Genomic DNA, 14886 nt, shown 5'->3' on the forward strand with positions numbered 1-14886 from the left:
CGCCGCCTGGTTCTCCGGCCTCCGCCAGCAGCCTCAGCAGCAGGAGCAGCGGCAGCAGCGGCGACGACGACCGGAAGCGGGTGAAGGCGGGAGCCAGAGGGAGTTCGGGGAAGGGATCCTTCCGGAAGTGACGCGGACGTGGGCGGGACCTCGGCGACAAGGGGGCGGGGACACTTGGCCGCCGCCCCGGGCCGGAGGTGAGCGGGATGGGACCTGCGCGAAGTGTTTGTGAGTCCCGCGAAGGTAGGCACGGAAAACTTCACTGGTTTCTTTGTTTGTTTTAATTGTCGGTTAGCACTACTTTACTTGAGCTGACTTCTGATTCCTAACCATCTAAACAAAAGTGTAGTTTTACTTTTTTAATTGCTCAATAATAAATGTAGGCAGGCAATGTATGCATGATATATTAAAGCACAAATCAGAGCAGAAAGGTTTATGGTCTCCCAGTTTCCAAATTCCCCTTTCCAGGGGGAACCACTGGTACCAGTTTATTGTGTGTCCTTCTAGACTACAGACAGTCTCTGTATACACACATAGTGCAACAAGTAAACATGAAAAAGGAGATTAATAACCACCCATGTTACAAGGATGACTATTGAGTTAGAGGTTAAGAAACGGAAGCACAGAGGCCCGGCCGTGTAGCCCCGTTGGTTAGAGCATTTTCCCCATACCCCAAGGTTGTGGGTTTGATCCCCCACCCGGGCCCATTCAAGAACCAACCAATGAATGCATATGTAAGTGGAACAACAAATCGATGTTTCTCTCTCTCCATCTCTCTCTATAAAATCGATTAAAAAAACAGGTCAGCTTAGTGGTTGAGCATCAACCTTAGAACCAGAAGCTCACAGATTGGATTCCTGGTCAGGGCATATGCCCAGGTTGTGGGCTTGATCCCTAGTGTGGGGCATGCAGGACATAGCCAATCTATAATTGTCTCTCATCATTGATGTTCTATCTCTCTCTTCCTCTTACCTCCTCTCTGAAATCAATATATATATATATATATAGATAGATAGATAGATAGATAGAGAGAGAGAGAGAGAGAGAGAGAGAGATACAAAACACTGAAGCACAAGGTGCCTGAAAAATCTAGATCTGGAACTCTATTCTTTCCTCCAAACAAAAATACCGTTTGATCTCAAAATTTGCATTCTTAAATATTATTAAGGATCCCAAAGACCTTTTGTTTGTGTAGATTATATCTATTGATAATTCCTGTATTAAAATTAAAACTGAGAATTTAAAAGTGTTCTTTAGTTCATAAAATGTCATTACATGTTAATGTATTTTTATTTTTATATTTCCCCCCAAAATTAGTGGGAAAAAAGTGGCATTGTTTTACATTTTTGCAAACATTTTAATGTCTGCTTAGTAGACGACAGCTGGAGTTTCACATCTGTCTCTGCATTCAATTTGTTGTGATGTTTTGATTCAAGTAAATGAAGAATACCCAGATTCATACAGGTATGCAATTGAAAAAAGGTACCCTCACAGGTTCCTAGACCAGGTCTCAGCCCCCGCCCCCCAGAACACACTTTAAAAACCGCTGCTCTAGGCAGCATTGCCTCTGCCCCCAATGTGCCCAAGATGGAATTAAAATGATAATCTTGGGTACCGTCAACATAGCTATTTTCCCATTTTGTGAATGAGGAAAGTGAGGCTGAAATATAAGTGTTTAGCCCAAGTAAAACTGCTACTACTTCACTACTGAGAGAGCCAAGCCAGCCATGTGATTGGACTATTGGAACTTTCAGTCCCACACCCTGATCACAGGAGGACAAGGGGCTGGCGATTGAGATCCGTCACCAATGGCCAATGATTTAATCAATCTTGCCTTTGTCATGAAGCCTGCACTAAAACCAAAAAGGACTGCAGCAGGAGGAGTTTGGAGAGCTTCCTGATTGAGGAACACTTGGAGATTTGGAGAGAGTGCCACACAGAGAGCGTGTGAAAGCTCTGCACCCTTACCCAGTATCTTCCCCCATGCATCTCTTCCATCTGGCCATTCCTGAGTTGTATCTTTTTGTAATAAACCGGTAATCTAGTAAGTAGAATGTTTCCTAAGTTCTGTGAGTTTCTCTAGCAAATTAATCAAACCCAAGGAGGGAGTAGTTGGAATCTTCAATCTATAGCACAGGTGACAACTTGGGCTTGCGATTGGCATCTGAAGTGGCGGGGAGGGGACGCTGTCTTGTAGGACTGAGTCTATAACCTATGGGATCTGACACTATCTCCAAATAGTCAGTGTCAGAATTGAGTTGAATTGTAGGACACCCAGCTGGTGTTGGAGACTTGCTTAGTGGTGAGGAAAAAACCCACATGTTGAAATTGGGAGAAGAATCTTACCTCTGAATGTCTTTGGGGACTGGGAAGCTGCCGATGTAATTATAACAGACACAGTACCCCTAGATCCATAACTGATGTGCTGCTAGGATTGAACATGTAAATTATACCATATTTGGGCAGCCCTTTCTTGAAACTTTTAATATTTATTAGTATAATTTGATTTTATTTTTTTAAATGGAAGTGCCTGAGTGTCTTTAAACCAGGTGTGCTCTTCCTATAGTCTCTTATTCCACTAGTTAGCCACCCTGGCTTCCCAAAACTCATTCCTTCTAACTCCATTGCGGTCACCTTATGCCCTCTTCCTCTGGTTCTGTCTTTCCCAGGGGCAGAAGAAGATTGTTTGCTCCCCACCCCCCATAATGGGGCCACCCACACTAGATCTCTATCATCATAAAGATAATAGCCCCTTACTTTTGGATAACACTTTTCCACTTTACAAAGCATTTCCAGACCATTATCTCACTTAAACCGAGCCACAGCCTATAATGGAGGCAAGCTGCTTATTATTCTTATCTACATCCTACAGATTAAGAAACAGACTCAAAGAGGTTATGACTTCTCTGAGGTCGCACAGCCAGGACCCATGGAGCTGGGACTGGTGCTCAAGCTTCTGGCTGGCCATCCTATGCGCTTTCTCCTGGACCTGCTGGCCTCCTGCATTGTAAAGAGGGGAACTCTTTATCATCACCTGTGCTGAACTCACTGGGAGGTGAGCAGCATCCATTTCCTGAGCTTCTGGAACATAAGAGACAGACTATGTTCAAAAGGTGATGATAATTGTAGATAACATCTAGGCTGAGTCAGGTGCTGTACTAGGCTTCTAGAGATCTTATCTCTAGTACTCCTAACCTCCACAAAAGGGTAGATGTTATTATGCCTATTTACAGATGAGGAGATAGCTTCAGAGGAGTGAGCTTGCCAAAGGTCATATGCTGTATCTCTAGAAATTCTCTGGCCTCTCACTGTGGTTGGGAACAGTCCGCTGTGCCCAGGCTATGACAGCAGACATGCCTTGGTTCACATGCGAGCTCTCCCACCTGCCTGCTGTATGACCATGTTCTCGCATCTGAAACATAAAGAGGAGGAACCTCTCATTCACAGAGTGCTCTCCTGAGATCTAAATGTCAGGCCCAGCCAAGGTCTGGCTGATGGGAATGGTGGATAGGCACCAATGAGATCCAAGAAGGTGCCAGGAGCCAAGAGGCTGGGATTAGAGGGGCAGGTAGGAAAGCAGCATGAATGGCAGAGGGGACCATGCTTTAGTCTAAATATTTCCTCATTTGGAAGTCTTGTCAGGTGACTTGTCGAATGCCCATAGCTGTAGATTTCAGAAAATGAGGTATTATTTCTTCAAAGTTACTTAGGCATATTACACTGAGCAGCCAGATTTTTATGACTGGCCAGATTATTATGACCACCCCATCAGTACAATGAAGTGAATTAGTTTTGCAAATAATAATAATAATAAAACCTTGAGAGTATTTGCTTAGAAAGTTTTCAATATTCAGGATTTTTGGAAGTGTCAATGAAGTACTGATGGGGTGGTCATAATAATCTGGCCGGTCATAATAATCTGGCCACTCAGTGTAAAGTCTTCCTTTAAAGCCTGTTTATTATTTGCCTGTTTACTACAATTCAACACTTAGTTCCTCTCTCTCTCTCTCTCTCTCTCTCTCTCTCTCTCTCTCTCTCTCTCTCCATCCCAACATTTAGTAGAAGATTCTTCATGGCTGCAACCCTCCCTCTATTACCCGTGGCCTGCAAGGTGAAAGTGGGCAGTATGCTTAAGGCCGTACCAATCTGATAGCATGTGCCTGTTTTTATAGTTTGAGCTCCAACCAGAAAGAGCACTGTCATCCAAACAATGAATGGTGCCAGCAACAGCCCAGAGGCAAGGTACAGGTATACAGAGCTTGGGAGCCAAGAGTGGGAACTCACCAAGTTGAGACAGAGATGCTCTGTTCCCAGGAGCTTCTGCTCTCTCTTGGGTGGAGCTGTCAGTGGAAATTCTTTATGATGACTGAGTGGGCCCATGGGGTTCAGAGTAGAAAACTCTGATTGCCTTTGATCAGATTCTCCATGTAGGCTCTGGACTTGCTACCTGGCTTTCATCTCTCCATCAACTAATTCATTCAGAAATACTTACTCAGCTCCTGGTGTGACCCTGGCTCTAGATTAAGGCGAGAACAAGGGCAGACCTTGTGAAGCTTCCACCTGGCCATGGGATTCACCTGCCTTGGTGAAAGTCCCTCGCATCCAGTCCTTTGGCTGGGTTTGCATGGGGTTATTCGTTCATCCACACTGAACAGGCCCAGAAGCCCTGGGGTAGCAATGGCTGGCTGTGTGTGTTGGATTGTATCACCACCCTCTCCTCCATGGCTTCCCATTACTCTTGGAATCTTGAATAAGTCCCTCCCTGGTCTGGCCTCATCTCTTGCGTTTCTTCCTCTCACCTTTGGTGTTCCTATTTCTCAAATGGACCATGTTCCCTCCCATTCCAGGGCCTTTGCACTTGCTAGTCCCTTTGCTTGGTTCTCTGTGGTGACCAGACATTAAGGTGACCCCATGATCTTCACTTCCCTGAGTGGGGGTGGGGCCTGTGACTTGCTTCTAATAGAATATGGCAGAGGTGACAGATGTCACTCCTGTGATTACATTAAGTTATGTAAGACTCCACCTTGCTAACAGACTCACTCTAGTCTTCCCTCCGTTGTTGGCTTTGAAAAAGCATGCTGCGATGAGTCCTACAGTCACAAGGAAGTGAATTCTGTCAGCAACCTGGGTGCGCCTGGCAGTGGCCCCTCCCGCAGTTCGACAGTCAGGCCTCCATGGGAAAATGCAACCTTGATTGCAGCCTTGCATAGCACCCAGCTTGGCTGTGCCTGGACTCACGACCCACAGAAACTGTAGATGATAAATGTATTGTTTTTAGGCACTAAGTTTGTGGTTAAAAAACAAAGCTGTCAGTTTGTTACTATTTTCTGTATGCAGCATAAAAAACTACTGTATTTCCTAATATCTACCCAGTCGACTCTTACTCATCCCCCATCATTCCCATCCAACTCCGACGGACTTTCTCAGGGCAGCCTTCCCTACCCTCTCTGCCAAGGCTGCTCCTCCTCGTTGGAGGTGCTCATACCATTGACCTGTACCATTAGTTACGATTATTTAATTAATATTGCCTCTCCACTAGGCTGTAAGGGCCATGAGAGCAGCTATTGTGTCCTCTGGTTCTCTCCAGGGGCTGGCACAGTACCTGTTGAGTAAATAAATGATTGGCAGGACATTCAGCGTCAATAGGAGTGCAGGAAGAGACGGGCTAGATTGTTATTCCAATAACAATGACTTGGGGGAGAGTGCATATTATATTCCTAAAAACTCACTTTTATTGTGACATATCTGAACAACTGAAGCTAAAAGTGTATTTGGCGGTATCTTTGATGGGAATAATATGTGTCCATACAGTTGTCACACTGGGCCACCCCAGGACTTGGCATGAGTGTGTTTCTCTTGGAAACTCCAGGCTCCTTCCCGCTTCCAGAAGAACTTTTTGTATTTTGACCACCAGGCAACTCTCTTAACAATATTCTTCCCATAAGTTTCCACCTTCCTCATCAGAGGAGGGAAGTGCAGGGGGAAGAAGGGAAGGGTGTGGTTAGGTGGAGGGAGCTCCAGCTTGGCAGTTTCAATAAGGCCCACAAAATGCCAAATCACTGCCCCCATAAAAGACAGAAAGGTGAGTACATGGGTGCTACGTACTGAATCATATCCCCCCCCCCCCAACTCATATGTTGAAAACCTAACACATGCAATTGTATGTGAAGATGGGGCTGTTAAGTATGTAATTAAGGTTAAAAGAAGTTATAAGGGTGGGGCCCTAATCCAATAGGGCTGTTGCCTCTATAAGAAGAGGAAGAGATACCAGAGCGCTCTCTTCAACGTGTGAGGACACAGTGAGAAGGTGGCCAACTGCAAGCCAGGGAGAGAGACCTCACCAGAAACCCAATCACCTAGCACCTTCACCTGGAACTTCCCAGTCTCCAGAACTGTGAGAAATCAATTTCGGTTGTTAAAGCCTCCACTCTATGGTTTTTTTGTTATGGCCATCTGAGCAGATTAAGACATGGGGCGATCCAGAAGGCTCCATTGTATGTTGAGGGGCTACAGAGTTTAGGCCTGTGCTCTCTTATATCCAGCTGTGTCCCCTAACTTTTTGGCATCAGAGTTGAAACATACTCAAGTTTCTACATCAAGCATGTCAAACTCGCAGCTAGTGGGCAAACGAGGCATGTGGCCCTCCGGCTGTGAGTTTGACATGCTTGCCCTACATCTTTAACCATCCCTCCCTAGGTCCTAAGGCCCTTCCAAGGTCGGGCCATTTTTACCTCCTTTGTTCCAGCCACACTTCCTGAAGGAGTTGTCTGTACTTGCTGATCACTCTTTACCATTCATTTACTCTTCAGTCACTTCACTTTGGCCTCCATTGCACAGAAGCTGCTTTGATGTCCCATCCAGTGGACACTCTTTGGTCCTCATCCGACTGTTCTCTTTTTCTCTACCCTTTCTTCTCCTTCGCATTAATCTCTTCTGTGTTTCTTCGTCCCTTCCTGCCCTCTCGCTTGCTCGCTCAGATAAAGCAAGCTGCCATGCTGAAGGAAGCTCTGTGGAAAGACCACGTAGCAAAGACCTGATGGAGGCCCCTTGCCGACAGCTTGTGAGGACTCGAGGTATTAGTCCAACAGCTCAGAGAACTCCCTCCTGCTAGCAACCGTGTGAATTCAGGAGTGAACTAGGAAGAGGATTCCACGCCTTGAGAGACTGTGGGAGAGTCAGAGCCAGAGGACCAACTAAGCCACACCCAGATCCCTAACCCATACAAACACGGCACAATGAATGTTTTTAGCCACTAAGTTTTGGGTAATTTCTTATGCAGCCATAATAACTTATACAGTCACTCAATTGATTTCTCAACCTGCTAACAGGTAATGACTTGTAAATTGAATAACACTGATCTAGGTTTAGATGCAATCCTGTGCTGGGCATCAAAGGGAGATTCAAGGATGAATAAGACCTGCTCATTGTCTTCGAAGAGCTTTTAGTGCCTTTTGAGGATCTAAAAGTTTAACAGGCTGCATGTATTTCTAGGACAGGGTGTTCCATTTGTTCAACGACAGTAGAAGGAAATGAGAGGTTCCCTCAGGCTGATACACAATGTGGTGAGCACTGAGATGCGTTGACTGGGGAGTCCTTAAGGGGAAAGCAGGCTTCACAGGAGGACCCAGAGGGGTTTCCACATCCACAAAGGCTTGGAAGAGAGAGGATGAGCCCATGAAGAAGAACTCTGCTCAGGGGAAAAATCAAAGAGGCCACAATGGTATCTTATTTCCACTGTGGTTAGAGCCTGAGAATTACTCAGTAGACCGTGGTGGGGGAGGAGTGTGTAGGATGACAAGGGCTGTTATGAGGATTAAATGAGTAAATATGTGTAAAATGCTCACAGCAGTGCCTAATGCAGACTAAGTGACTATGTGTTGTTATTGTCCTCTAGTCCAGGCCCCAGCCATGTTCACGAACAACTTTCAAATCACCAAACCCAATAGTCCCCCCAGTTCTGCCAACAACAGCCCTTGATTCTGATTCTAGTTCATTGTCAGACGGGAAGTGGTCCCATCAGGGCTCTCAGTCATCTAAGTTGAGCTGTTCTCTCTGCCCACAGGGTAGTGTCCTTTCCACAAGTGCCCTGAAGATTTATTTTTCTCAGCAAGGGGTAGATCCTCCGGGAAACAGCCAAACAAGTTTGTCATTGCACAAGAGGTTTCCTGGTTTGCAAGGCTTTCCAGGCATCAGCGGGCTGTGTGCAAGCCCTGGCAAACATCTGAGCCTCTTTCTGTTCATAGGTGAAGGGTATGTGGCTTCCAGTTCAGGTGACCAGGTTTGGACCAGGGCCTTAAAGGCCCCAGACCTCCAAAGTTGCTCTGGATTTGTTCATAGCGACCCGTTTGGGCCAGCTGAGAAGCCTTAGTGTGGCTTGTGGCTTCTCCTTGCACAGCTCTATCTTTCTGAGCCCTTCCTTTGTTATTCTGAACCTGAAGGTGGCAGTGGGTATTTTGTAAGAGATAAAATTTTGCCAATTGATTGTGTTCTGTGAAATCTGTGAACATCAATGGTTGAAAACCTTAGAACTGTCGATAAATATTTACTGAGCACCCACTAGGTATTGTGGGATTATTTATTGAGCACTGAGACAGATTGCAAAACCAGCTGCAATTCTCTAGCCATCCCTGTATCCATGTTCCTTGCAATGTGACTTTGCTGCTCTTGCCATCAGAACATGGAGTCTGTTTCCCCACCCTTTTATCTGGGTTGAACTTGTGACTTGGTTTAGCCCAGTGGTCCTCAGTGTGGGACACATGCTCCACATGGGGGGCAATTTGATTTTTAAGGGGGGCAATTCGAGAATGAGTTAACAGTGATTTTTTTTGCATTTCTTATGGTTCTAGGGCAGTGGTCGGCAAACGCATTAGTCAATAGAGCCAAATATCAACAGTACAACGATTGAAATTTCTTTTGAGAGCCAAATTTTTTAAACTTAAACTGTATAGGTAGGTACATTGTTATTAACTTAATTAGGGTACTCCTAAGGCTTAGGATGAGCCACACTCAAGGGGCCAAAGAGCCGCATGTGGCTCGCGAGCCGCAGTTTGCTGACCACGGTTCTAGGGGCTTCATATACAGTATATAAATATATATAGTGACATGCATTTCAGTTCTCTATTATATGGTTTGAAAGTTTACTTGCTGCAATTCACCATAGCTAAGATCTGGAAACAGCCTAAGTGCCCATCAGTAGATGAATGGATTAGAAAACTGTGGTACATCTACACGATGGAATACTATGCTGCTGTAAAAAGGAAGGAACTCTTACCATTTGCAACGTCATGGATGGAACTGGAGAGCATTATGCTAAGTGAAATAAGCCAGTCAATAAAGGAAAAATACCACATGATCTCACTCATTCGTGGACAATAGAGACCATTATAAACTTTTGAACAATAATAGATACAGAGGCAGAGCTGCCTCAAACAGATTGTCGAGCTGCACCGGGAAGGCCGGGGAGGGTTGGGGGGCAGGAGGTAGGGGGGTAAGAGATCAACTAAAGGACTTGTATGCATGCATATAAGCATAACCAATGGACATAAGACACTGGGTGATAGGGGAGGCTAGGGGACTGTCTAGGGCGGGGGGATAAAATGGATACATATGTAATACCCTTTGTAATACTTTAAGCAATAAAAAAATAAAAATAAAAAAAAAATAAAATGAGACTGATGCCTTAAAAAAAAAAAAAAGAAAAAGAAAGTTTACTTGCTGGTTTTTCATATCACTTCATATTATTATTTTTTAAATACTTTCTTAGTGATTTCTTCCTCAGTACTTCAACTGTCCTTTTGTTCTTTTATTTTTCTCTTTCATGGATGCCAACTTCTTTGGAAGCTTGTTTAGACTAAGTTAATGGCCTTTTAGGCGTCCTCCACGTGAATAGTTCACTTTTTGAATAATAAGAATTATATGTCACATGGGGGCGGGGGCATCAGGATTTTAGAGATCTTAGATGGGGCATGGCCAAAAAAAAAGGTTGGGAACCGCTGGTTTAGCCAATACAATTATGGCAGTGGTGTAGTGCCAGTTTTTAGCCTAGACCTTGAGAGTCCTGGCCTGATTCTGCTCTTGCTCTTAGAACCCCAAAGCTCCATGTGAGCCAGTCTGGGCTAGCCTGCTGGTGAAGGAGAGACATGTGGCCCAGTTACCTCCATCAGCAGCTAGCCACTCCCAGAAGCAGAGGCCTCTGGCTGCCTAGCCACTAACCCTCGGTGCATGTGGGAGTCCAGCTGAGGCCAGAACAACTGCCCACCTGAACCCAAACTAAAATGCTGGCCCTTAAAATCATGAACTAAGTAGTTATTGTTTTAAGCCACTTCTAAGTTTGGGGTGTTTTATTATGCAGGAGAAAAAGTGCTGACGGATGCAAGCACTTACCATGTGCCAGACTCTTGTCTATTTGAAATCAGGCAGAGCCGGTTCAGAGATGGCATGATAACTGGCATGATGCAGCAAGTGCTCTGTAGAAGCAAACACATCAGCAATACAAGTGGCATTTGAACTGGAGAGACGTCTTGTCCACGTGGAGTTGGAGGGGCCATAGATATAGGAATGATGAGGTTGGGGAAAGGCTTCCATAGTCTTGCCGGGAAGGAGTCAGCAAACTTGGCTGCTCAGGCATCCTCGTGAGTGGTAACCTCTTGAGGGCCGGGTCTGTGTCTGATTCATCTTGAGATACCCCAAGACACAGGGCCTTGACTGCACTAGGCATTCTGTTTTGAAAGGCTTTCTTTGGAGAGTTTTCTAATTCCCTTCCCTTTATTCCTACTCACCCAATTGTATTCGTTTTCTAGGGTTGTTGTAATAAATGGCCACAAGTTGGCTGGCTTAAAACAAGAGAAATATATTCCCTCACAGTTCTGGAGGCTAGCAGGTGAAATCCAGGTGTTGGCAGAGTTGATTCCTTTTTAGATGCTCAGAGGCAGACCTGTTCCTTGCCTCTTCCTAGTATGTGGTCTTTGCCCACAATCCTTGGGGTTCCTTGGTTTGTAGAGAAGCATCCTCCAGTCTCCACCTCCATTGTCATATAACGTATCTATGTCTGTCTGTGTGTCTCTTTTCTTCTCATAAGAGCACTAGTCACAACCTACACCAGCATGACCTTATCTTATTATATCTGCAACTAGAGGCCCCGTGCACGACATTTATGAACTACTGGGCCTAAGCCGGCAGGCGGACATCCCTCTCGCAGTCTGGAGCTCTTGCAGTCTGGGGCCCCTCGCTCCTTACCGCCTGCCTGCAGTGGAGGCGCCAGCCATGAGCCCAGCTTCTGGCTGAGCGGCACTGCCCCTGTGGGAGCACACTGACCACCAGGGGGCAGCTCCTGCCTTGAGCGTCTGCCCCCTGGTGGTCAGTGCCCGTCATAGTGACCGGTTGTTTCGCTGTTCGGTCGATTTGCATATTAGGGTTTTATTACATAGGATGACCCTATGTCCAAATAAGGTCACATCCTGATGTACTGGGAGTTAAGATTTCAACCTATCTTTTTTGGGGAGACACAATTTAACCCATAACATTCATCAAGACCCAGGGGAACGTGTGATCCTTATTTGACTGCCGCAGTCCCCGGAGACAGAATTAAATGTTCTTTCTTCAGGATTCCCACACATTTAATACATGTTTCTGTTTCTTAGAGCATTTGAGTCGTTGATCATCCTCACTAGCTGAGTTAGGGGCCGCATTTCTTTCATCTTCCCCAGAGAGCCTGGTGGAGGGAGGGTGAGTCCTCCTTAAATGAAGACCTGTGAAGCAGCTGCCCTGCCCCGAGCTGTCATGCTGGGCGGCGCAACCTCAACATTTCATGTATTAATCCTCACAGTGACCCTGTGAAGTGGGTATTTGTATATTTTAATTACCATTTTATAGAGGAGAACGAGAGGTGGAGTACCTTGGCGTAGCTAGAATTATTGTCTCTAAAAACCTGAACGGGCGCCGGAAGGCCTCACGTGAAAAGTTTCCTATTTCCCCTCTTCACGTTTCTCAAAGGACCTGGACCTGGCTCATTCCGCTCCATTCCCTGGAGAAACAGACCTGGAGCCTCAGTCCTGCGTCCCTGCCCCGCCCTCCGCCCCCCCCCCCCCCCCCCCGCGTCTTCCCACAGAAGCCGCGCACAAAGCGGACCCAGCCGCGAGAGCGCGCGGGCTACCCTTCCTCGCGCGCCGCTCCTGGGCGCGGCGTGAGGACCCGCGCGCTGCCGGGTTGCGCGCGGCCGGGACCGTTGCCTGCTCCCTCCCCGGAGCCTGACCCGGCGCAGCGATTGGCCGCCGGGCAGCCGAGCGCTCCGAGCCCGGTCCCCACGCCCCGCCCCGCCGGCTCCCGCCTGCCGCTGTTGCGTGGGGCGCCGCCGGCGGCCGAGGGAGCGTGGCCGCGCTGCGCAGGGCGCTAGGAGGCATTGTCGCCGTAAGTGGAGGAGACAGCGGCCCGGACCGGGGCCCCACGCTTCGTGCCCCGCGAAGTAACCGTAGTCTGAGGCTAAGCTCTGGAGGGGCTGGGGGAGAGAGGGAGAGAAGTGTCCCCGTTTCTGCAGCGTCCCCTCCCCTCCCCCAGGTCACCCGAGGCCAAGAGCAGCGGTGCGCCCGCCGCGGCTTCTGCAACGCCGGGGGCCAGGCGCCACGCCGGCCCGGGATCGCAGGCTGCGGCTGGCCTGGGGCTGGCTCGGGAAAGAGGGCGCAGCAGTGCCCGGGCAGGGGGAGCTCGGGGAAGCGGCCCCGGGCGGGCCTCCATTCCCCGCGGGAGGCGGCCCTGCTGGGAGAAGCTGTCGTGTACTTCGCCCCTGAAGTGACAGCTTCGGGGTTTGCTTCCGCTCTGGGAGCTGCAGACGGGCAGCGCAGAGAGCGCCTCTGGGCCCCCGGAAGGCGCGGGAGCCCCCAGCCCTCTGCGGTCGCCACGTTTTTTGTTCTGCCGGCTTTATTCTCCCTAGTCCCCGCCTGCCGGGAGAGCGGAGGGCCGGCCACGAGGAGCCATTGGCTGCGGGCGCCGGGGGGTGGGGTAGACGGGCGAGGCGGGCCCCCTTCGCCAGACGCGGGGACCCTGGCCTGGCCGTCTCGCTCAGTCCTGGGAGGCACGCCCGAGGATGCTTAGATGCCTATAGGGAAGGAAGTACGCGCGGACCCTGCGAACCCCGTGGCTCAAAAACAAGGCGCCAACCGGGCCTGCTCACGCCCCAGCGGGCTCCCTTCCCTTGGGTGCAAAACTGGGTCAACTCTGTCCTGGCCTCGAGTGGGCCTTCTAGGCTACTTGGGTCCGATCCAGCCCGCCGGCTCTCCCCTCCGCATCGGCTCCCCCATTGGCGTGGTCCAGGAGGCCCGCTGGAGCCAGCGGTGGGGGAGCTTGCACACGTGGTGCAGGAGGCTCGGGTTCCCCCTCCGATCGGCGCCAGGCTCTAAAGTTCCCTGGTGACCACACCAGTAACTAAATATAGGAGCAGCTGGTGTGGACGGGGTGTCGCAGCAGCTCTTTGCTCAGATCTTGGGGCTCCAGATAAGGTAGCGTTCTCACTGGTGGGGGCGGGAGCTGTGGCAGGGGGCTACTGTCAGGCCGAGCCAAAATCAGCCCTCTCCCAGCTTCCTATCCAGGTGAAATGCGGTTCTAGGTACAGGAGGGCTGTGCTGCCAGTTCTCATAGAGCAGGGCACCTATTTTTTCCGGCATTCAGTTCTTATATCCTAACGCACTGTACCTGTTTAATACCTATTGGTAAGGCCTTGTGTGAGAAGTGCGTAACAGTTTAAAAACAAAAGAGGAGGAGCAGCTTTATTTGTTCCTCCCCAGACCTCCTTTCTCTCTGAGCTCCTGTTACATGCTAAATAAATAATAATGTTATTATTTTATTATTTTTTTGGTGTTAGGTTTGGGGCTGAAAGGAGTAGTCAAGGAAGTTGGACAACCTTGTAGGAGCCCTTTAGGGGATACACTCTAGACTCCTGTCATCCCAAGTTTATTCTACCCTCATTTTGGAGCCCTCGTACTCCATTTTGGGTCTTATACTCATGTGGCCCTGCCACCCTCCCATCTCACAGCCTTGCCTGTGCCAAAGAGGGACAGACCTTTGTCATCTGACCTGGGAGAGAGATTGTCAGCTGAACTTTATGAAGGAAGGAATTCTCCCTTGGAGGGTGGGGTAGTTTTAGGTGAAAGGAGGGTGCTTTCCTAGCCAGTTAGCAAGGTTGATGATTTGAGGCAACAGGAACCTCTTGGGGGGGCTAGGGCACATCTGCTGTACCCAGAGCATCCTCCGGAATGTAAGGGGCCCCTCCTCCTATGACTTGCTCTGACTCACTGACTTACAGGTTGCTCCTGTTCCTGCTTCGAGGTCCATTCTCTGACCCATACTAAAGGGTGTCTGAGCCTGCCAGCAGGGGTGAGGTTTTTAATCTGATTGGTTTTCATCAAGGGATTATTCTATGGCCTAAGGCACCACCGCCCTCTCCTACCTGGTGGCAGCTATAAGAATTGCAGGCATGTTGTCAAAGTAATCAGCCTCGAGCAGCCGTCACCAACCAGTGGTCCATGAGGTCTGAAAGGTTGGTGAACCCTGGCCTAGAGGATCCCAGTAAGGTTAACACAGACCCTGGGCAGATTGGAGATTTCCTTCTCTTTCCCCTCTGCTGAGAAGCCAGGATTGCCTCTGATGTTTCTTAGCAAGCTCTTCCTTATCAGAATCACAATTCAGAGCTATTTCCTGCATTTCCTCTTCATTTTACACCCAATACCTAGTAGGTGCTCAGTACATGTTTATGATTTATGATATTGATAAATATTAGAGATGGGGGGAGGAGGGAGCATGGCATTGGAGGAAGACCTGGTTTAGGAGTTAGAAGACCCAGGTTTTTTGTTTTCATCTGTCTCCGTGGTCAGCATACTGCGGCTCACGAGCCACATG

General features: G+C 48.4%; 1 protein-coding gene across 5 annotated transcripts in view; it reads left to right on the forward strand.

Annotated features, from left to right (window-relative positions):
- The first annotated feature begins 126 nt into the window (after window positions 1-126).
- LRRC20 (leucine rich repeat containing 20) overlaps window positions 127-14886 on the forward strand; it is a 56018-nt gene continuing 41258 nt past the window's right edge. Inside the window, exons 1-2 of one of the 5 annotated variants that reach the window (XM_059662485.1) lie at window positions 2920-3055; window positions 4060-4242. Coding sequence is in view for 1 of the 5 variants with exons in the window: in XM_059662488.1 (XP_059518471.1) it covers window positions 207-243 (37 nt within the window). In the remaining 4 variants the exon portion in view is untranslated. Of the gene's footprint in view, window positions 244-2919; window positions 3056-3092; window positions 3114-4059; window positions 4243-12268; window positions 12406-14886 lie in introns of those variants that run through there. The other 4 variants (XM_059662488.1, XM_059662484.1, XM_059662486.1 and 1 more) reach the window with 4 other exon arrangements.

The sequence above is a fragment of the Myotis daubentonii genome, chromosome 13 (assembly GCF_963259705.1).
Source record: "Myotis daubentonii chromosome 13, mMyoDau2.1, whole genome shotgun sequence".
Classification (NCBI taxonomy): Eukaryota; Metazoa; Chordata; class Mammalia; order Chiroptera; family Vespertilionidae; genus Myotis; species Myotis daubentonii.